The sequence below is a fragment of the Fulmarus glacialis genome, unplaced genomic scaffold, assembly GCF_000690835.1.
Source record: "Fulmarus glacialis isolate BGI_N327 unplaced genomic scaffold, ASM69083v1 scaffold28934, whole genome shotgun sequence".
NCBI classification, from domain to species: domain Eukaryota; kingdom Metazoa; phylum Chordata; class Aves; order Procellariiformes; family Procellariidae; genus Fulmarus; species Fulmarus glacialis.
The window spans coordinates 28,351-50,539 of record NW_009209181.1 but is presented as its reverse complement, the minus strand read 5'-3'; the positions used below and the strand labels follow the sequence as shown (position 1 = coordinate 50,539).

Below are 22,189 nucleotides of genomic sequence, written 5' to 3'. Positions count from 1 at the left end.
ACGTCTGACACCAGCAGCTATTTCTAGGGCTTAGGAAACCAGCTGATAGTGAAGATGGGGACTGGCAGAAAAAGGAAGTTATTATCTAGCACTGGTATAGGAAATAACCTACCAGACAAAACAGCCAGCTCACAGGTATGAAGCCCAGGTAAAAATCAGGTCCATTTTGTAAAATTAACGAAGTTAAAAACCTGATTCTGGCAATATTTTAACAGGAACCAACCACTGTGTTCTTGCCAAACTAGAAGAGACCCTGTGTGTTTCAGTTTCCTTGCTGTACCTTGTAAAAACATTTGTATTTCTTCTTGTCTGCAATGCTGGCCATGTTTCTCCTGTGTGGAGATATTAACTGTACATTGTTTTATCTTTATTTCTGCTCTTCTGTGACTACGTTGGCTTCAGGACAGAGCACGGCTCAGAGGTAAGCTTTTATATCACAACCCCCCCCCCAAAACCTCCCTCAGTACACATCCCCTCAGCAAATAGCTCACAGTACAAAATATAAGCTAATAAATCACTCTTCCTTTTAAATAAACAGAATTAACTTGTCCTAAACACTTCTGATGACAAAAAAGGAATAACTGAGACACACAGTGTTGGCAATAAGCACGCTACTGCCCAGCACCCTGAACCCACAAGAATGCTAATGGTTTTTAAGCATTGTGGAGAGCGGGAGGGGAAGAAATATATTTGTTAAAAAACATGGTTCAGATCCTTGGGTGGTAGGCAGTGATGGAGCTCCAGTGCGGTGTTAATTGGCACAACTGTGTGATGAAATGTCTCTAAAATAACAGGCATTCAAATTCAAGATGGCTGTTGTTTCAAATACCCATTGTATAACCCAGATAGTATTTGGTTTATTAGAGGAGGAGGGCAGAGCACCAAGGAGACGAAGGGAACGACGGTATCTTTCCGCATGGGCACTAATCTGGCCAGTGGGCAACAGCAGAGCCCCCTTTCCCCCAACAGGCTGAGACTTCTGATGAATTTAATGTTCTCTGAAGACCGTCTCACTTGAAATCAAACTCACTTATGACCTTTTCTCAGAGCAGCAGGACAGCAAAATCCATAATGCAAAGGCAGTCAAACAGAAGACGAGGCTATGATTCTTTTTAAATGAATGTTTTATTCATTAACTATTTATAAAAATGTGTAAAATACACTCAAATATATTTGATTTGTTGACTGTAGCTAAAAATATAAAAATATACTTAAAAATGCATAAATTAAATTGACAATAGTGGCACAATTCTGTGTTCACCCAGTGTTTGTTAGGAACACAAATATAAGTAATTATAGAGCATATGAGAATGGAGTATGTGCTGAAGATGTTTTTCAGACACTTTACTCCAGGCACCAGCAAAGAATTTATGGCTAGCCACATTTCAAAATGGTGGGTTTTTTCAATACAACATATTGCCCTGCTGTAGAGCAATATATATTTAGCTACTTGACGTTACTTACAGTATTTCTTTAGCTTTCAAATAAACCAAGAAACAACCAAATCATCATGCATATCAATCTACCAGCATCATTGACACTGTATGTGCCCAAATTCCACAGTATGTGCTAAATTTAGCTAGTCCCTAGTCTCCAGTATTTCCTGTCAGTCTTAAAAACCAAATCCCAGTCCGAACTAGCTGTTGATCTGCGAGGTCACTGATAACAGACCAGTTTGCTTTGGCCATAGTGGTGCGACCAACAGGTCAGGAGTTTGACTTCGTCAGCCTGAGAAGGACAGTCGAGGGCACGGGGTCCACAGCGAGCTGCCCTAAGTATGGGGCTCATCTTCTATTCAAAGTTCCAGCCTCCTGGGTCCCAGAGCTCACAGCTCCAGAGCCCGAACGTCTGCGACAGGACCATCAGGAGAGTGGTTGTCATTTTATATTGCATTATATTCACACAAACTGCATGTCTGAAGTACTGAAAGAAAACTGAATAAATGTAAGCACCTGCCATGCCACTCCTTGGTAGGGAAGCTGTGGCTGCGGTAGGCTGTATCTCTGAATGCCAGATGCGTTTCTCCGATCTGTGGCCCAGGGAGGAGATGCTAATGCAGTGATTAGATGGTTATTGTTCTCATCCCTCTAGCCCATATATTAACTCCCAGGCTGAGTGCTCATGTACTCCTATCTGTCTAGTATTTAACTTTTTGCTTTCAAAGTCAAAGCGCAAATAACCGTATATAATACATAATATAAACTTAAAGCTCACACATTTTCTTTTCTTTGTTCTACAACTGAAAGGAAATTCATAGTATATTGTGGCATAAAATAATATTTCTGGCAATTTTAGGCACGTGTATAAGCTGTATAAATAACTATAGCAGCAGAGAAAAATGTATAAAGTTGCACTTTTATGACATCTTCACAGTATGCCTATTTCTCTCACCCACTTTTGTGTTCCATTAGTAACAAAAAATATCATTTATCAACTCCAGCTATGCAAAATCTCCCTACAATCGGTAGTGGATCTTGTAATTGTATTGCACAGATTAAAAAAACATTTATTACAATTTTTTCATTATTTAAATAACTTTCAATACAAAAATTTGAATTAACCTAAAAGCCCAACCCTGCAAGTGCTTCAGAAGTGGAATGATATTCTTCAGGCAAGCGTTCCAGTTGACTTTCATGGAAGTACTCAGGTAGCTTTGTGGACAATGCAGAGATTCACAGGACTGGGCTCCAAGTGTGCAAATCTTAGCTTATGGATCAGCGGCAACACTAGCCTTGCTTTATAACATTATTATTGGGAAACATCAAGAAGGCAATTCTGAACATCATTCCTGGACATTCAAAAGAGAAACATCCTCTTCAGTGGAGGATGTCTTTTTCCTTAAGAGCTCTCTTTGTTCAGTACATAGGCTCCTTCAAGTTCATTCTTATTATATTAACAACTTCCCATCGGTCCTGTTATTCAGCTTAGAGGCACAGTAAATACAATTAATTAAGTAGGTGTCTTATATTAACAAAATGCTACATAGATACTTCTTACTTATTCTCAGTGAATTTACACTGGTTTCATACGACCAGAATTGGCTAGAAAATAGAACCAAAGCGATAACGTGTGTGTACAGTCTCACGTGTGACCTGGCTAGGCAGAGATATGAAGCTGCTCAAGAGCATTGTGCCAGAGTGTTTAAGGTCATCTGTCATGTTATTAAGTGATGAGGAGGAAGAGGCTTATGAACTGTGTCCATTATCAGCTGAGAGAAAAGATGAAAATAGCTGTCTGCTACAACATCATCATTTTGGGTGCAGATTTGTGAACTGTGTGGGTGCGGAGGACGGAGCTGAGAAACAATGATGTTAAAAGAAAGTGCAGAACGATGTGTGTCTTTCTGAAAACGATGAACAACGTGCATACATAGTATACAATCAGACTTTTGCCCTCAGATCATATATTATTGAGCGAGTTCCATTTCCCTCGGCATAAAAAATGACACAGTAATATATAGTGTGAGATAATTTATAGGGTACATTTGGTACGTCTTCACAGTGTAATTGTACTGCTGGTAACTAACATGGTGATCTTCATTCCTCAGCTACCGCTGCAAAAAGAAAGGACTAAATGCAGCGCACATAACACAATGGCAATTTTCATGATGCCCTAAGTTCAGCTGTTATTAGCAAGGTCAATGATCGATTTAAAGCTGCCACGCTTGTATGTCCTTGCTTGCTAACCTACCATCTATCTAGCACAGGAAACAGAAAAAAGGGGCCTGCAGAAAATTCGTACATTTCTTTGTGGTTTTGCTTAGATTTCCCTCTGTGGAAATGGCTTCCACTATAATGCTAGTTCCCTCCTTCTTCAGATCCCATTAAGGGTGGTGAATCTTGAGGTTTGTCTGGGGCCAAAGAGGATGTACAAGAGGAATGAGCAGTATTTTCATACAGAGACACCTAAAAGGTTAACCAAGCTTACACGTCCTGAGTAGCTGTGAAAGCTGATATGAAGGGTGGCTTCTGAGGCACGTGAGGATATTGGGTCAAGAAAGGATTAGACTCCAGATGGAGTAGGAAGGAAGAGGGACTATCAGGATGTTTCCTTCTCTCTAGGAAAACCAGAGTGACACGGATGTGCATAGTCCTGCTGGTTCTGCTTTGTCAGAACTGCCTTGCAGATTTCTTCAGAAATCTGTCAGAACTATGTCAGAGCTGCCTTGCAGATTTCTTCAGCTATCATCAGGCAGATGTTCCTACTGCAAGGAGAGTGTGCCTCCAATAAGTCATGGTGAAATCACAGTAGTCTTGGCCCAGGGCCACAGCAGTTCCTTACTTAGGCACTTAAGTGTATTGGCTGGTTCTCTGGAGGCCTTCAGAAATATTTATTTTTCTCCAAAATAAAAGTGGACTTTAGGCACTTGTCTTCAGCAGCAGGCTAAGTTTTCTCTAGGTAAAGTATGTGTAGATATAGAAAAGGAGAACTATCAAGCACTTCCTCCTTTTTGTGATGGAGAAGAACTGTGTACTGCCTCTTCTCTATTTGTCTGAAGAGCATTTTATAAAGACAAAGAATATCTGAACAGTGTTCAAATCAGTCCCTTGGATGAGAAGTCTCTCTGCAGAGGAGAGACGATATGTCTAATCCGCTTGGCTGGGCAGGATACCCGGTGAGTGCTTTTCGATTGTACTTCTTGCTAATCACTAAATGCTTTGAGTCATCCGATGATTAGCACAGCCCTGCCAGCCTACATCCCCTGGTTTACTGATGAGCCTTTCTCTATTTCAGCTGCCCTTGTGGTGGTGACATCAGGCAACGTCTAAGTGGAGGAGTCTTTCTATGCGGGCATGCTGGGGCCATGCTTTCCCTTTGTGAAAGCAAGTGGTATTTGAAGGAGACCCCAAGGCAGCTATGCTGCAAGCAGCTTAAGGCCGAAGCCATTCGTGTAAACTGTGGGATACATACCTTTATATGTCTTTATTTCAATACATTTATAATCTCTCTATTTTTTCAGCTGTCATGGTACAGCATTGTTTTTAATCAGCTATGGAAGTTGCCAGACTTCACATCCTTACAGGTCTGTTAACATGAATGTCTGAGGTGTTTCCTTGAACACCTTTCTTATTATAATTGTACGCAAGTGAAAATGCACAGACACAGGCTGTGGTCTGATTCTGCTCTCTTAAACCAGTGTAAAGAAATCAGAATGTGACCTGTCTCCCCTCAAAGCATGTGTGTGGGGGAAAGGTCTGCTAGACTTCACGGCAGCGTGTGTTGTTTGATATTTTTCTACTACGTCACATTAGACTGAAAGAGTTGCTTCCAGTGAGGTGGACCCTGTTTTGCTTGGCTGTTAATGAGTTCTGTAAAAGGTATGTCATTGTGTTATGGGTTATACCCATTTTTGTCAGATCACAAGCAGTAAGTTTAAAGTGTAGAGTAGCATTGTAATTCCTATACAGGACTACTGTTCCCTTGCTTAATAGTAGCTTATTTCATCTCACAAACACTGAACTAGTTAAAAAAAATGAGGTTCTCCTTATAGGATTTTTCCTGTGTGTTACATGCCAATACATAACCTGCCCCAAACGCAGCAGTCCTGTTAGCCATACAATTTAAAAAAGTTTATGTAGAACAGTTCATAAAAACTGTGATAAGAAAAAAATAGTATTATCTGAAGCTTAATATTAATATAAACAATATAGAAAAAATACATATTTACATAATGCCAAAATACAATTATATACATTAATATCTATTACACTTAAATTATGTATCTTTAAAAAAAATCACCAGACCAATAAATTATACACAGTCTCAACAGAAAGGTCTGGCACCTTTCTAGTGCATGAAATACATACATAAAAAACCCCAAACAAAACCCCTAGTTAACAAATGTGGTCACAAAAGCAGTTGCCTGTAACATTCTTAGTGCCTTGAATAAACAGCATCTGAAAGCAAGGAAAACTGAGATTAGAAAAAATAAAACAACCCATGTGGCTTCACGTTCAGCTCTGCCAGCCGACTACAGTGCTCTGAAAGGTGGTTGTGTGGCAGCAGCGCTGGCTGGTGACTGATGTGACAGCTAAAGAGCAGATCCCACCTCTGCTTTTGCTAGCACTCCCAACTTGTGGAACCCCGGTTATTTCAGTCCCTGGCCTCCTCCAATCCTGCTCTACCTGTTGATGACAACTCTGATTTCTACGGGCTAGATCAAGAAAATTTTTTTGATCTCTCATCATATAATCTCAATTCCCAATGTCCAAATTTTGAGGAGCTACTGAGATTCTGCTGTCTGACTCTGAAAACTTCTACAGGCCTTAGGAATCAGCTCTACCAGGACACACAGGCCACCTCTGCTTACAGCTTCTCCAGACTGGTCCTCCAGCCATGAGAACAGGAGGTGAAGGGCAGTGCTAGTGCCAGGTTTGCTACTCCTGCAATTCTTATCCCCAGGGGACTGGACACAGGCTAGGGAAAAGAACCTCTAAGGATGGAGAGCTGGGGGAGGAGGAAAGAGCACAGCCTTGGACACCTACACTACCCAGTCAAGGCAGATAGGAAGTCTCCTAAGGCTGCTACACAGTCAACAGAAAATGAGAGTGGTTCAGGACAGAAATGGACCACCACCAATGACGGAAGAGCCCAGCGAGCCCAGCCAGTGGCCTCAGCGTGCTTAAAAGTGGATGATGTAAACACTGGTGAGGTAAAGGAAGCCAGTATCATGATAGGGAAAAGGTTCAGTTCCCCCAACAGCACAGACATCATGAAGTGTGAGACAGGGAGAGCATGAAGGTAAGGTAGGAGCAGGAAGAGACATTATAATGACTACTAATGGAGGAAGTAAAGATGCAATTGCAAGAGTGACAAGAGCAAAGCAGTGAAGAAATGAAGGTCCAGGAAGAGAACAATTATTGACAGCAAGGGATAGCACAATTTGCCCCCTCAATTGCATTGTTAATGAGCTATTACATTTGAAACACTTTCGAATTTGATAAACTTGCACTTACCTCTGTGATACTCTGGATTCACATTTTCATATATTGGAAACAAGGGATTTTCTTGTTCACTGCGAAGTTTTCTGGCTCTTAACACATCTCTCACACATTGATGTAGATACACATATTGACACTGCAAAAGAATTTTTTTTAAGTCACTCTGGTAAATTTTGTAATTTAATTTTCTGTACTGTGAAAAATCATTACAGGCTAACTCCCTCACACAAATCAGAGTGGTGTTAAAAATGAAAATATACTTCTAGAATTAATCTCCTTTTCACACTAGTAATATAGTAAACTTTTGTGATCACCTGTTTTTAGAAATGCTACCAGTAAAACATAAATGAATATAATATGTTTTGACGGATCGTGTCATGAGTGAGAGCTCTATCAACTGTAAGGCATAATTTGACATGATGCTGTGTTGGATAGCTACTACTTCTGAATGCCTTGGTATAAAGTACGTGTAACAGAACTAATATGTACAGGAAAGCACACAGAGGAGACAAACAATTTCCTGTTTTTTTTTTCTGAAAACAAGTATTTTCCACAGAATTTTATCACAATATATAAATATTTCACAGAACTTTGATGAATCCAAATTTTCTGGCAAAACCAGTATTTTTTTTTGATCCAACGTACGTTATAAGATTGCTTCTGACTATGCGGCAAATGACAGACTGCCTTTTCAGAACAGTGTCTTTCATAGAAGGGAGCTGGGATGACATTCGCAACCAAAGTAGGGAGGGTCAGCATGTTATTGACTATTTATCAAACTACCTTGATAGAATAGATTGTTAAATCTCTAGGCTTTGCTACTTTTTGTGGTTTATGACATGGGTCATTATCATTTTTTGATTAGTGTAGCATGGTAACCCAAAATGAGGCTGAGCATCTTTATATATCAAGGTGTACCTTTTTAGTATTACTGTATCTCAAAGACATAATTTCTCCAATAAGCATATGCATTTTCTCCCCCCACATCTTCTACTTGTTTTTCACAAGAGCTATTGCTCTGTGTATTTTTCTTAGTGCTCTGGGAAAGTGAGGATGCCTGCTGTTATGCACATATGGCTGCTGTCTCTGGGGAGCAGAATCCTGCACCCCACCCACCAATTCAGTGGAAAGTTGGCCAGGGCATGGAGACTTCCTTTGGCAGAGACTATTTGGGACTGAAATGGTGGACAGCTTCTCTGCCCGTGTTACAGCTGCTGTGCTGAGCCCACTGCCTTTTGAGCTGACAGACAGAGTTTTCTGTTACTCCCCTGCATGTCTCCAGCTGCAGTCTCTTCTCTTAAACAGCTTTCAGCCAAGTCTGAAGCAGGGGCAGTGTTTTGTTGCTGCTGTTTTACTGTGACTGCATAATGTCAACCAGGATGGTGCTGTGACCTTTGGCTGGAGCATCTCATTGCAAACAGTCCTATCTGCTGGTCTGTGCTCCCCAGTGGGATTTGGCTTCCACCACATCAACAGATGGGGACCTAGCTTTTATTTCAACCCCCAAAAAGATTGTGGAAGCCAAGACATGAATGATAACACCAGAATTAGGGTCTTCACACACATCAAATGGAGTTTGTGGAGCAGATCTTTTCTTCCTCCTCTCCCCACCTCCTTTACTTTTCCTTAAAAGATGTGTACAAATTACTTCATAATTCACCGCTCATTGCAAACTTTGAATCATCATAACACTCCAGGATAAATTTACTTCATATTCTTGCAGAAGGATGAGAGATTGTATCGCTTGTGCTCCAAGCTACCTTGATGAAAGGCAGTTCCAAATCAGAAACCACGTACAGATGTAACTGACAGTTCAGATTAGTAAGACTTGCTGAGAATACTGCAGCTCAGTGGCTGTGCACTGACACAGCTACATGGTCAGTCTACAAGCATGTTACAGCTCAAGTGGGGCGAGTATGTGAGAGCTGCAAAAGCTTTCTGTCAACCTGCCTCTGGGATGCTGCTTGTGAATTCTTCCAGGGGCAGGACTGGTTACAACAGGGATCTGGGTAAGACTTGAGCCACTGCTGGTTCGGGGCAGAACTGCATGTAGTGCTGGTAGTGGCATAGTGGGGTGTTTCTCACAATTTGCTTGGGTCTGGCTGACTTAGATGTCATGTCAAGCTAATGCCAAACGTGGGTATCACAAAACTTTAGTTGCCTATAAGCCTGGTGTCAAATATAGGCTCTTGAGGTAGTTGCCTCTTTTTTCTAGCTAGGGAAAAAGAGCCACCCTCCTGAGACTGCCTTTGCTGACTACAGCTGATGGGCATGTAGAAGATGAGATGGATCTGTCTCTGAGGATGCCCAGACCAAGCTGAGAATCTGTCTCCCCTCCAACAGGAGGTCTTCTGTGATTAAGATAGTTCCACAAAATCTCTTTCCATTCCCAGTTGAGCCTCTCTTTATACCCATGTGTGACTTTTATATCTATCAGGAAGTGCTGTCACTGACATTTTCGTTTCCAAATTGCAACAAAGAGCTCCATTAGTATCAAGCTACAGGCAGACCCATCAAACTTGTTCTGATTCCTCTATTAACAGTTCACAGGGAAAATGTAAAGACTGCCTCCACAACTCGCCTTTTTAAATCAGCTCCTAAGTGTTTAGCTGCTAGTAGTGTAAAGTGATTTTCTTGTAGTTTTAAAAGCACAGAAGGAAATCCCAAACACATACTTTTTCTGCACTTTGAGAATAAATGTACTTGCTTTTGCACAGTATGTTAGGAGAATGCTGATCAACTTTCCAATACCATTAATGAAAATGACAGAGCAGCTCAATAAAAAATGAACTGCAAAGCCACAAGGTCACAGTGCTTAGAGTTTTAAAATTATGTACATGTAATTTTCTCTGCCCTCCATTCCTTTCCTCTATTATGTCGACCTATCTGTCTGGTTTAGGCTTGTCTTCCAAACCCATCCCTGAAGGACCTGTCTCTGCTCAGTCTCCATTTACTGGACACTGCACTAACACAACAATGTGCTGTTAAGTGCCTGCTGCATAACACTGCTGGGGTGATTGTGGGCTAGTGCCAATAGGAGAAATCCATAGGAAGCACTTGTTATGGTTTAGACCTGCTGCGTGAGAGCCAGTGAAAACAATCCTGAACTAAAAATTCTCACAGAGCTAAAATATATCTAACTAGTATTTCACAGTGGAGTAACTGTGAAGTGCTTTGAGAGCCTTTAAGATGAGAGACTGATTATTACATACTGCAACTGGTGTTGCTGTATTGTAGGCTATCCAGAACTTACTTCTGTCTGAACCATGTGAACCCGGTGAAGCCTTAGATCATGTACTGCTGCATAAATGTCAACAGTGTCCTTTGAATCCAGCTGCTGCAGAATTCGGTCCAGTGCAATGAATGTGCCAGTCCTGCCAACACCAGCACTGGAAAAGAAAACAACCCAAAAGATTTAAAAGGAGATGGATCAAAGTATTCACTATCTTCATGTGATACTTTCGTAAAGTTCAGATCTCCAGGGTGAGAAGCTCATTGTTCAAATGGCATCTCTGGGACTTCAAACACTTTATAGTGGAATTTGTTTAGGAAGGAGGAAAGGATGGCGATGGTAGAGGTACCTCTGCTACTGCTCATACTGCTTTCTGCTTTGGATTAACTCAGTCATCAAGATACACTGAGATTCTGCACCTGATTGTAACTTTTAAACCTCTTCTCTCCATGGATGAACCAGTAGGGTTGATTCTAAAAGATAAGTTGGCTTGTGCCTTATGGAAGGGCAGAGTAAGGCAAAATATCCCAGAGTCCCCAGTAGCTGAAATGCTGGGAGGTGGGGTTTAGAGACAGGAGGCAGGGAAGAGGAAAGTTGACCTGCCAGTAATACAGTAGACATCTGACATGTTGCAGCACATGATGTACAGGCAGACACCGGTGGGATCATGTAAGACACATGCCTCAGCCCATATAATGGGTGGAGGGGTCAGATACTACATTCAGGTAGTACCAGTGAGCATATGGCTTTATCAGAAGATACACACAGCACCACACTGCACTCTCTCTCTCGCTCTGTAACCCTATATTCTGCTGCAGCTGGCCAGTGGATCACGGGTCAAGCAGTCCGGTTTTGTCTCTTTTGTATACGTGTGTACGGGTGGATCACGGAGCAGAGGAAAAACTGCAGCCCTATGGCTGCCAGAGATGGCACAACAGCAGAAGAGCATAAGAAGGCAGTAAGGAGATGGAGTCTCAGTCAGAATGGGGGAAAGAATGGATCTGCAGCTAGTCTCAACATCCATATGCAGCCAGATTCACCCCTGGGTATATCTTACCTTTTCAGAACACCCCTTTGTGATGCAGATATTGGGCCACAACAGCAGCACACAAGCAATTTAAGAATGCAAAAGCTTATGAGCAGTAGCAGCTGCTGACACTTTTAGTGCTCTCTAGTGGTCCCACAGAGACACAGTGGTTCCGAGAATCATTTCTGGGGCATCTCCAGGGTGAGGTTATAAGCGAGTGCATGTGCTTCGGGAATGCTGCTCTGATGCCCATCAGCTCTTAAGCCCATCAGCTATCTCTCCCAGGTTCTGTGGCTGCTCATGGCCTAACAGGGATGAATATTTGGGATCTCCCCAAGGATACGCACAAAAGCTCTGTACCACTGACCTTTTGCTGCTGGACATACCTGCAGTGCACGATAGTTGGTCCTGTGTCTGGGGTCCTGTTGATATAATCCCTTACAGTTCTGACGAACTGGATCAGGGACTGGGTGGTCTCTGGCACACCATGATCTGGCCAGACAGTGTAGTGGAAGTGACGAATGAGCCTCGTTGAGTCAAGCTGCTCTTCCTGTTGGGATACAAGTCAGGTCATCAGGACAGATGAGAGAGGAGGGGACACACATAACACGCACCTTCAGAGCAAATGCTACAGCTGCCACCAGAGATGAGCTGGGCATGATGCAACTGTGCTACAGGAGAAGAAACCTTCCTAATTTAGCCTTGCAGGTGTTTTCAAGCCAATTAATTAAAAAAAAAAACCAACACAGATGAACGCAAACGTACACTGCAGATTTTAAACTCTCGTATTGTCCATTCTGGGAGCACTGATTCAGACAGCATCTCAACAATCAGGTCTCCATAGTACAAGGAATCCTGGTCAAGGGGCCAGTAGTGATCACACTTCACCTGCAGGGACACAGAGAAAGATAGATTCAGTGTCAGTAACAGCTGTAAACAATGCCTCCATCCAGCACTGGCAGAAGCAGACTTCAGACCTCCTGTGCCAGAGGATGAAGGAAGAACGGCAGCAGCTGAGTTCAGAGAGAGATGCCACCCCCTGCCATGTCAGCTCAACAAACAGGGCCTGGGATGGGAACGGGCTAGGATGGGGCTGGGAAGTAGAAGTTCTCATCATAGGTGTTTGTGATGGCGGGAACGGGAAGCACTTCACTGATGCTCTCTTGTGGATGCCACAACATTTTCTGCACCAGCTCTTCTCAGAGCTCTGCTTGGATGACAGCTAGGCTTCCAGTGCCTGCCTCCCCATCTCTTGCTGAGACATGACAGTGGGGTCCCACTCAGAGCCAGTGAGGTGCAGGGGGAGACAGGTGGCTGCCTGTCCTGCATCGGCTTTCGTCATCTCCTCAAGAATAAATGGTAAACTGAAAGGAAATATCCCCATATACGCCACTAGATGATCACTACTTAATCTTGGTTTAATTTTTTTACAGATCTAGTCCATGTCTTACAAAGGGTGCAGGATGTGGTCATATCTGGGGAGGTGGATTGCTGAGACAGCTAAATAACCTACCTACACTTGCACTTAGTAAGACTATTAAGTGCGTGAGTGGTCTCTTTGCTTACTACATCAGGGCTTATGCATCAGAGAGAATTCCATGTATTTAATGATCAACATTTGCTCTCTAGAGCTTATATCTAAAGTAGCAGTTGATTGGAATTGATGTGATAAACAGACATTTTTTGCTGGTGGTTGTCCTTCTGCATGCTTAAGTGGATTATGTTAGTACTAGTGAGCAAAGTGCTGGATTACAGACCAGAAGCTGTTCCTAACTCTATCCTTGACATGCTGCATGATCTTGGGATGGTCACTGTATCCTCACTTCACAGCCTTAATCTGTCTCCATTCTTTAGATTATACCTCTTATCTCTTACTGTATATCTCCTTGTCTGGGGCCTTTGGCATTAGTGTGATGCAAACAAGCATAAACTTTTAATAGATGTTAAAACAGTCATTAATAATAAAGAAGAGTCACTGCTCACCCGGCCCTTCTCAACACACTGGGTTACCATGACAATATTGTGAACATTTTGTTCCCATGCCATCTTCCAGAACTCATCTTTGGTACCAGGCAAAGGGCCCTGAGTTGCTATGTATTCCCTGCGGAAATTATTGCCCTGCAAGTAAAGAGAACTCCATTAGTTTCCATAAAGGCAGAAAAACCCCCAGATCTTCTAGCAACTGTATAAGCCATGGGGTTGCAGCCAGGGCTCTGCAGCAACAATGCCCTTGCTGGGACAATAGTTTTGAGAGCTAAATTGTTGCCTTGGACCTGGAAGCAGAAGGCTGGCTGGAGCAGAGAGAGAGGAAGAGACTGCGGCAGTGTATCGAAATACTGTTCCTTTGTGGCAGTCAAAGCTTTTCATTGTTCTATTGTGTTCAGCACAGTCTCAAACAATTTTGGAACTACTAGGGGTTTTTATTTACTGTATTTAATGAATTAGCTGAGTTCTGGCTTGAAATCTGGATTGCCACTGCTATTATCAATCACAACTCTCTGGCAAAGGGCATTATTGTAATCTCAGCCAGTTTCACCATCCTGCAAGGTGCCAACACTGTCAGGATGAGCTACAGCTCCACAATGAGGATGCCACCTGCAGTGATAGCTACGGTTGTTGTGGACACTGTATAAAATCAGTGACCTTTAAAAATGTGTCCTTGGCCAATTAGACTTGCTATCTTACAAAACAGCAATCCAAGAATGTGTCCTTAAGTGCTGGCTAAATCACTCACAGTTAACTTAATGGCAGTCAGACACAGCCTTTCAGCACACCCACAAAATGAGTTCTATGAGTTTTAGCTCAAGTGAATAAATGAAGCAGGATGGGAGCCTTAAGCAACCAGCTTTATATTCAGTTTTAGATGAAGGACAAATTACCACTGGAGGGAGGACTGTAAAATACCATCCTTGAGTCACTTACTGGTATGTAGCTTGCATTAATGTAGTCTGAGCAAGGGTCATCGTCCACATTGGAAAGCTTCACTCTTGATGTATCATCTAGGAAGAAATTGATTACAAGAGGCTTATGGCTAGGTCTTCAGTCCCTCTCCCATTTACAGAAATGCATTTGTGAAAGGACTGGTAGCATTATTACAAGGATTTTATATGGAGGGCTAATTTAGAGGAATAACTGTTTGTATTTGTACTGCCTCTTTCATCCACGAGTGCTGTGGAGTGTTCCAAAGACTAGGAGATGGATGGGTGGGTGAGAAGGAAGCAGTGAATATCCAAAAATTCCTCCGCTGAGTTGCATAGGATTTGTTATGGCAACGAAAGAGCCACAACAGCATCCTCCTTTGATCCTGACAGCAGTGTGCTGCTGCACTGGAGAACAGTCCCCAGCGCTGCCATTGAAAGAGCAGCAGCGCTTCAGTGGTCTGCACAGCTTCCAAGCTAACACATGAGAGCAGGCCAACTGTCTTCCCTGGGACCAGTGACATCTCCAGTATTACAGAGCGGTACAGAGTGCCTAAGCCACCAGGTCACTGATTTGCGAGATAATGCCATGTTGGATCTCAGTCAGACATTGTTTCATGTACATCACGGGCATGCTCCCCAGCCCGGCACGGCAGGCAGAACACAGGGGATGCTGTGAGGCTGTGCTCCAAGCACATACCACATCCAGCAGCAGGGCAGCATGTGGAGCAGCGGTCATCTGGTGTTCCTCCTTGATGCATAGCATGTGTTACCTCCAAAACTGGCAGATAGGAGATTAAAGGGGGAAGCTCTCAATGACAGGTCTTGCCTCAGGAGAATAGGGCTAACCTCACATGTGTGTCTTACCATGCAGAACCACACTAGGTCTACATTGTATAGGAGGTTTGCTGTGTCCTCTGAAGAAGAAAGATTTGGCGAGGTTGTCAAAAAGCACTGAATGGATGACACCCTATATGTAAACAACCCTACTGTTATTTCTACCATCCTTGTTATCAGCAGTGACTGAATGGCCATAACAGCTGGAGCTTTTTCTCTCTAGACTGAATGCTAGTCATTACATCTCTAGTGTGAAATGAAATTACTGGTCTGGGTGAAACCCTTCAGGGCCATACATCATCTCCCTCCAAGCACCAGAACCTGAGCTGGCAGAGGTATTTCATCTCTGACAGGATGGAGGGAAGGGATTGGCTGTGCTCTCTCTTCCAGTAGGCTTGCTGAAAAAAGTGAAAAATAGCTGTTGTGATGTAATATTACACAACCAAACCTAAAACTCACAGGGCAATATATTATTGTATCGATTTTTCCCTCTGTTCTCCGGCAGAAGTGCTATGTCACATGTCTGGTTTCGACCCACATCTTTTAAGTCCTGCAAAAAAAAGTAGGAGTAAAATGTGAGGTGAAAATAATTAAAGGACGTGACACCACAGGGGGACACAGTACTTAGCAGCTCTCAAAGGCCATGGACAGAGAATGGGTGTTTTTTTAAAAGAACAAACTGAAACTAAATAGTTAATCATACTGGTTTAAAGCAATCACATGGCTGGCAGGTGCTTTCCATGCTTTGTCACACAGATGTGCCACACAAATTGATGTTCCTGACCTCAGCCAGATAGGTATCAGGCAGAGGCTGCCAACCAGAAGATGCTATGCCAAATGAAGAGCTGTTTTCTGCATTAGGACAAGTGGAGTTCAGGTGAGACTCTCAAACCTACTTGGATTTGTGTGAGTAAGACAAACAAATGCAAGCCTTTCTAATGCATTAACCCATCGACTCAGCCAGCCCGCCCCTTCATAAAGCAAGTCCTTTGCCTACATTAGGATCCCACCTCATACTCCTTGGACAGGAGGTAGTTGGAGTCTGCTTGAAGTTTGGTGAAGTGTGCTTCAAAATGACTGACTTTGATCGGACTAAAATATTCAACAGGAGGAAGAAAATTACAGGATGAATCACAGTCATAATTTATCCAGTTGGTTATCAAGAAGCTTTTTTAGGTATTAATTTTTTCTTTTTACCTGCAAGTTTTCCGGTTCCTAGAAATTATTTCAAAAAGAAAAAGAAACACTTCATCAGTGAGTGACCAGATGTGACTGTTCATCCATGATGCCATGTTAAAATAGTGCTCTTAGAAACAAAACTTTTGATTTTACCCTTTTTGCCCCAAGTTCAGATGGACTGACAGTGGCCTGTCCCTGCGAATGCTCAGCCTTGCTGTAGGTCTTTCGTGGCCATTGCTGGAATAAAAAGGAAGGTATTCTGTTTTAGCATTATGTTCTGATACTGATAAGAGCTACCAATAACGTAACTTACATCACTAAGTTGAAATAAAAGAATTTGAGAAAGTCTGTTTTGATTTAAGGCTCTGATCATGTGACATTGCTCTTACCTGTGGCACAGAGTTTTCTTGCATTTTAGTTTGGTAATAGTGATGCGGAATGTATGCATGTGCACAGGCCGTAAGACTTTTTCTTGCTCTGAAACACTCACAGCCCAGCCTATCATTAAGGAGGCTGTCCTATGTTAAGATGGGCCCTAAATTGGTTGATTCTCTACATGCAGAGAGTAACATGTTGGTAGAATTTCAGACTCTGCAGACCAGGCTTCTAGGAAATGCCCAGGTTCATGGGAGGAGTAAGTGGCAGCAGCACCACAGTGGGCTTCGGGAAAGCCGCAGAAGTGGTACTGACTCCAGTTAGTGTTGCCTTTCATCCTTTCACTGCCATCTCCTCCTTCAACACACCTCCCTTAGAGAACACTTTCTCTTTACATATGATAAGGGAAAACCATACCGGTACTTGCAGTCCTGCTGGCTATATAACTCACCACAAGAAACCACACTCTATCTGAAGTTTAACTACACTAAAAAACCGCAATGAGATGTGCAAGGTGGAAAACACATCAGTCTGCACTCTATTCATGCTCTATATGTCACTATGTACTGAGACAGTTAGGAGTGCACAAGTCTATACATGCAAAAGCAGATTTTATTTACTACTGCTAATGATTTATGCCTCTTTTTTTTTGGATGCCATGTAGAGGAATACACTGAATTTGTTCACAGAGCCTAAGAATAGCATTGCTAAAGGGTAAATCCATTCTGGCTAAAAGCTAGAAAACAGGTCTTCTTCAATGTGAAATTCTGGCATCTGAAAAGCACATTCAATACAAAATAGACCTAACCTTGTATCAGTAAAAGAAATGAATTTCAGATTTTCAGAGTTTCCCATGTAATGGAAATGTTGAAATTTTTTTATTTCAGAAACCACAAGGAATTTCATATCAATAATGTCGTATCTCTTTCAGTCATGTAAAATGGTTCAAATGGATAAAGCTTTTTTCAAAATTGAGACAGAGTATTTCACTTTTAAAAAACATATTTAAAATTCACTATTTAAGATTCATCTATAATGTGAAATATACAACTATAATCGACAAAAAAATGAGAAGTAAAGTTTAAACTAATCTTTTGGACACTGAGGTAATGTCACACCTTAAGATTTTTGAACTGAAATGATAAAGTCTAAACGAACAGTTTCAAGAGCTTCCCATCTACATGCAGATGAAATTAATTTGAAACATTTCGTTTTTGACAAAAGATACTCAGTTTGAATGATAAACCAGTTTTTCAGAAATATTCAGACTCCTACTGAAAACTAAAAGTTACAAGGATCCTCTATGAGATAATTCTGACTAACATCAGTAGGTATTTGAATCAAGAATATATAGATCTCTTAATATGTAAGTCATTAGTTCTATACTTAGTGTGTACAGATGTTGGGGGACATAGATTTTATCTGTTGAATAGTTCAGTGCATTCCTCCAATTTTACAGCTATGCTTTAAATATCGTATTGCTTAAATTAATATAATTTGACCTGACTTCAATAACAGAGACTGACAAAGGGACTCAACTTACCTAACTTTTTGTCTGCAGACAAATAAAGCAGTAACAGCCACTAACATCACGATCAGAAACAAGCCAGCACTCACACCTTCAATAACTCCAAACAGAGGCTCTAGAAACAAAACAGTGTATTTATATACCTTGAGGAAAAGATATGAAGAATCAAAGAATCAATAACTTTCAGGGGGTATGTTATTATCAGCTAAAGAAAATGGTTAAATACAAGGAAATGTAAGGAATTTAAACACTTAGCTAAAACCTGGCCTTGATTTTCTGTCCTTATTTTTTCCAAACGTTATGCAAAATCTTTCACTCCCAACCACAGTAAAAGAAAGCACAGCCCCATTATATGGGAGTTTGTTCTCTTGCATTTTGAAGTTTTCTTGGTGTTAGGCTCACACTCATGGTTCTCTTGCACTTTGAAGTTTTCTTGGTGATAGCTTCACTGAGCGTTCACCCTTTCCTCTACTGTCAGCAGCTCCATCAAGCAGTTCTCTGAATTTTCAAACTAAGGCTGGATAAGCCATGGCTCCAGCCTCATTTCAGAGCAGCCTTCAGGACATGCACAACAATCTGTTTTTGTTCCACTCCTTGCAAATAGTTCTAGATACCAGAGTGTTCTGAGGCACAATATATAATCATGTGCTACAGTCACTGAAAAACAAGTCTGAAACTAACCTGCCTCTGTAGTGATCGGTAAAGAGAAGAAGGTGTCTGCAAAGAGTGGTTTAGGGAGTTCCTTCGGGTCTTCACTGAAGAGCTGGGTAAAAGCCCGTATGCTGATCCTAAAAACACAGTACTGTTATCATCAGAGCTCATCAGATATTCAGAAACAACAGCAGAAAAGTAAGAACTCATTTGCCACTCAGCGATAACTAAAACCTTTCCACTGACCACAGCCAGTTCTTAATACAGGCACCTGAGTTAAATATTACAGCTGGGAGAGCCCAGCTAGTACAGGTGGAGGGCTCTGAGGTACCCTGGCAGAGGTAACGGATGGGGCTCTGGCTGCTGGCACACATGATGTGCACTGCCTGGCACGTGCCTTCTGTCCATGTGGCTGTCCAGTGAGCAGCTTGCAGACCTCTTGGGAGAGTGTTTGCCTGCAGGAGGGGCCTAACTGAGCCGCACTGGTGCTCAAGTTTGGTCTCACAGTAACTGCTGAGCCTGGTCTTGGCAGTCACCCTCTTCCACAGCCTACAGCTAACCCGGGCCTAGCTCTGGAGCCTGGGGATGGTGCCACAGGTTAGAATAACCTCCAGGTTTTTCTAGCTTGTTCCAAAGAACTGGTGTGGGGTAGTGGTGCCAAACAGACTGAGTGAAGCATCCTTGCCTTCTCCTGTTAAGTACTCTTCTGACTTAGCTGATGGTCTTCAGTCTTTCCAAAGAAAGATTTAGCAGCTATAGGAGAGCTCCCCATCAAATTGAGGGAAATAAATAAACCTATTCACTGCACTGAGTTTTGTGCATAATTAATTGTATCATTCCCATGCCAGTGAAGGACTGGCTCATACCTATGGAATGGGGGCATGGGTAAAGCTTTTATAAATTCACAGTGAAACACAAAGAACATCGTACAACCCAGTTATTAATCTACAGAAGCTCAAGTGTATAAGGCATCCAGACAGCACCGTGCCTAATAATGTGACAGAGCACAACTACCAAGATAAATCTAACCTATAAGCAGTCCGAGGCTTTAGAGGTCCATCGCAGAATTTTTGCTGATCTGGATCACACCTTCCTCCCAGATTTTCCATTTCTCCTCCAAGCTTAATGTCAAAGCTTTTATAGTCGCTGTCAGGGTTTTCAGCACATCTACTGGCAAAATAATTTGTCTGGTAGATGCGTATAGAGTCATTGTGTTTGTACTCCAGGTAGGAAGGTAATGGGTGCTGCTCATCAGGCTTTGGTCCTTCACTACCTACATCATGTGCAGAGAAAGACAGAAGGTTTACCTACCACAGCCATTAATGTGATGCAGTTTATAGGCTCAAGCTGTTGACATATTCTTATCCAACTTTCCAGCATTCCTTGGAGGCTGCACAGGCCACCTTGTGAATACAAAGCTACACCGGTTGGGGTACCTTGTTTCTAGTACCAATCTTGCTATTATTTTTCTGGACAACTTCAGACAGATTTCCTCGCAAGACCTTAGCACAACTTTTCCAGATACAATGCTGTAATAGGCATGCACAAGTCGAATTCAATGCGAAGACGTTTTTTCCTGTGCTGTTGGTGGGAATCTCTGTGATCCAGAATTCTGGATGCTACCACCAGCTATCTCAAAAAGCAAGTAAAAAAAAATCCACACACTGACAAGTCTTTTGTATAGAGAGAAAAGCTGCAATAGGAAATGACAGGAGTGCCCTGAATGGAAATTCACAATAATGTGTAAAAGACTCAGGTAGGCAAAACCATGGCAATGAGTAGTCCCTTTCGCAAACAACTTTATAGTCTGCACAAACATGACAGAGTAGGCAGTGGAAATATTATCTATGCTTTTTTTCCCTAAGGGCTGATGGACAGAGAGATTAAGAAACTTTCTCAGGGGTCACAAAATATGTCCTGGCATGCCAGTAGATGAAGCCACTTCTAAAAACAAGGTATTGTTGAGACATCCATCTGTTTTGTCACATATAGGTCAACTGCAAAAAGGGAAGTTTACATACATGCTACAAGGGCAATTTCTGTTCTGTTTCACAGTGCTGTACGCAAAGTCATTTTCTTCAGTAAGCAAACACCACCTGGGAGATGCTACCTTTGCCTTCTCAACATGGCTTACTGAGGTTCTCCAAAAGAGTTGCCTTAGTGTTCCCACATAACATTTAAACTACCTTTTCAGATCTGTGCACAGAAAGGCAGTTTCTTCTGTGTCCACTGCCAACAGTATCCAATGTAAGTCTCCTACTGTGGAAATCTCCTGAACATACATGAGACCATAACCTAGAGTACAGAAGCTAACTACTGCTTCTGGCTCTGCGGTTGCTACTGACCCTTTGAGGAGAAGACTGAGTTCCTAAGTCCTCAGGCTAGGGAGCAGGTATAGATCCAAAACCTCTATGAAACTCAGCCACTAGATGAGGACAAGCTCCTTTGCTGTGTAGTGATGGGGGTGTACCTCTCCATGTAACTCCTAAAGGCTATAGAGAGAATGGTATTAAATCATGACACTTACCATCAGCCTCTCTCACAACCACAGTAAAGTACTTCACAGCTCCATTAGTATCACTAAACCAGCTGCAGTTAAAAGTAAAGTTAATGGAGGATTTGGTAATCAGCACCTCTTTTTTGTTCACTCGTATGTCTGGAGGTGGCTGAGGGGGACCTGAGTAATAAAAAAAAGAAAAAAAAGAAAAAAAAAAAAGAAGACAAAAGCATTATCTATGTATTTGCTGTGAGCTAGACCTAGTAAGGGAAATGCAATTCTTAATAAAGCTTGGACCCAAGTCTCTGATTCTATTCTCTTTGCAATCAAGGAAGTGTCTTCACCTCCCACAGGGAAACTGCCAAAGGACAAAACAAGCCAGCAGTGAGTTAACGGTAATAACACTGGCAGCTCCTCGGTAGGAATTCCTGCAGAAGTCCACATAGAAATGCATTAAAGTCTTGCTAAATCTACAAAATCAGAAATTGTAGCTGCTAAAAATGACACAGGTTTAAGCCAGGTATTTGGAGGCCACGTAGCACACTCACTACAGGAAGTTACCTATTTTAAGCATCTAAATTTCTGCTTCCTTTTCCAGAGGAACAGCCCTGAGTCAGCCAGACACAGCATTCAACTACAGAGTACCATCTTCCAAACTGACTGCAGAATTTCCATAGGAAATGTTCTTCGTATGATCGAAAGCTATACCTCAAACAGTGACACAGTAGAACTAAACCGGAAAGCGAAGTACATAAGGACAAACCTTCAGAGAACCAGTGCAGCAAAAGTGGGGATTTTAAGGACCTACCTTGCTGAATCTTTTAAAAATCTGTATTACTGCAACTATATTGCATGTATGGGAAACATATCGAATACGTAAACAGGTGGCTAAACTTCAAAAGGTTTTGGATTGCAAAAAGAACCAATAATTCTCACATTTATATGTTGTTTAGCTAAACTTCTTACATCTACAAAGCCTAGCTGCAATTTTTTGTGTTCCCTTG

The 22,189-nt window shown here is 42.1% G+C and overlaps 1 protein-coding gene across 1 annotated transcript in view; it reads right to left on the bottom strand.

Annotated features, from left to right (window-relative positions):
* Positions 1 to 5,826: 5,826 nt before the first annotated feature.
* PTPRB (protein tyrosine phosphatase, receptor type, B) overlaps positions 5,827 to 22,189 on the bottom strand; it is a gene marked incomplete at its 5' end in the record, with an annotated part of 37,661 nt that continues 21,298 nt past the window's right edge. Inside the window, 15 exons of the mRNA XM_009576751.1 lie at positions 5,827 to 5,897; positions 6,957 to 7,077; positions 10,195 to 10,330; positions 11,587 to 11,750; positions 11,966 to 12,088; positions 13,184 to 13,318; positions 14,123 to 14,199; positions 15,415 to 15,505; positions 15,966 to 16,047; positions 16,153 to 16,170; positions 16,288 to 16,371; positions 18,053 to 18,152; positions 18,719 to 18,825; positions 19,718 to 19,961; positions 21,216 to 21,365. Of these exons, the coding sequence (XP_009575046.1) occupies positions 5,875 to 5,897; positions 6,957 to 7,077; positions 10,195 to 10,330; positions 11,587 to 11,750; positions 11,966 to 12,088; positions 13,184 to 13,318; positions 14,123 to 14,199; positions 15,415 to 15,505; positions 15,966 to 16,047; positions 16,153 to 16,170; positions 16,288 to 16,371; positions 18,053 to 18,152; positions 18,719 to 18,825; positions 19,718 to 19,961; positions 21,216 to 21,365 (1,655 nt within the window). The remainder of the gene's footprint in view (positions 5,898 to 6,956; positions 7,078 to 10,194; positions 10,331 to 11,586; positions 11,751 to 11,965; positions 12,089 to 13,183; positions 13,319 to 14,122; positions 14,200 to 15,414; positions 15,506 to 15,965; positions 16,048 to 16,152; positions 16,171 to 16,287; positions 16,372 to 18,052; positions 18,153 to 18,718; positions 18,826 to 19,717; positions 19,962 to 21,215; positions 21,366 to 22,189) is intronic.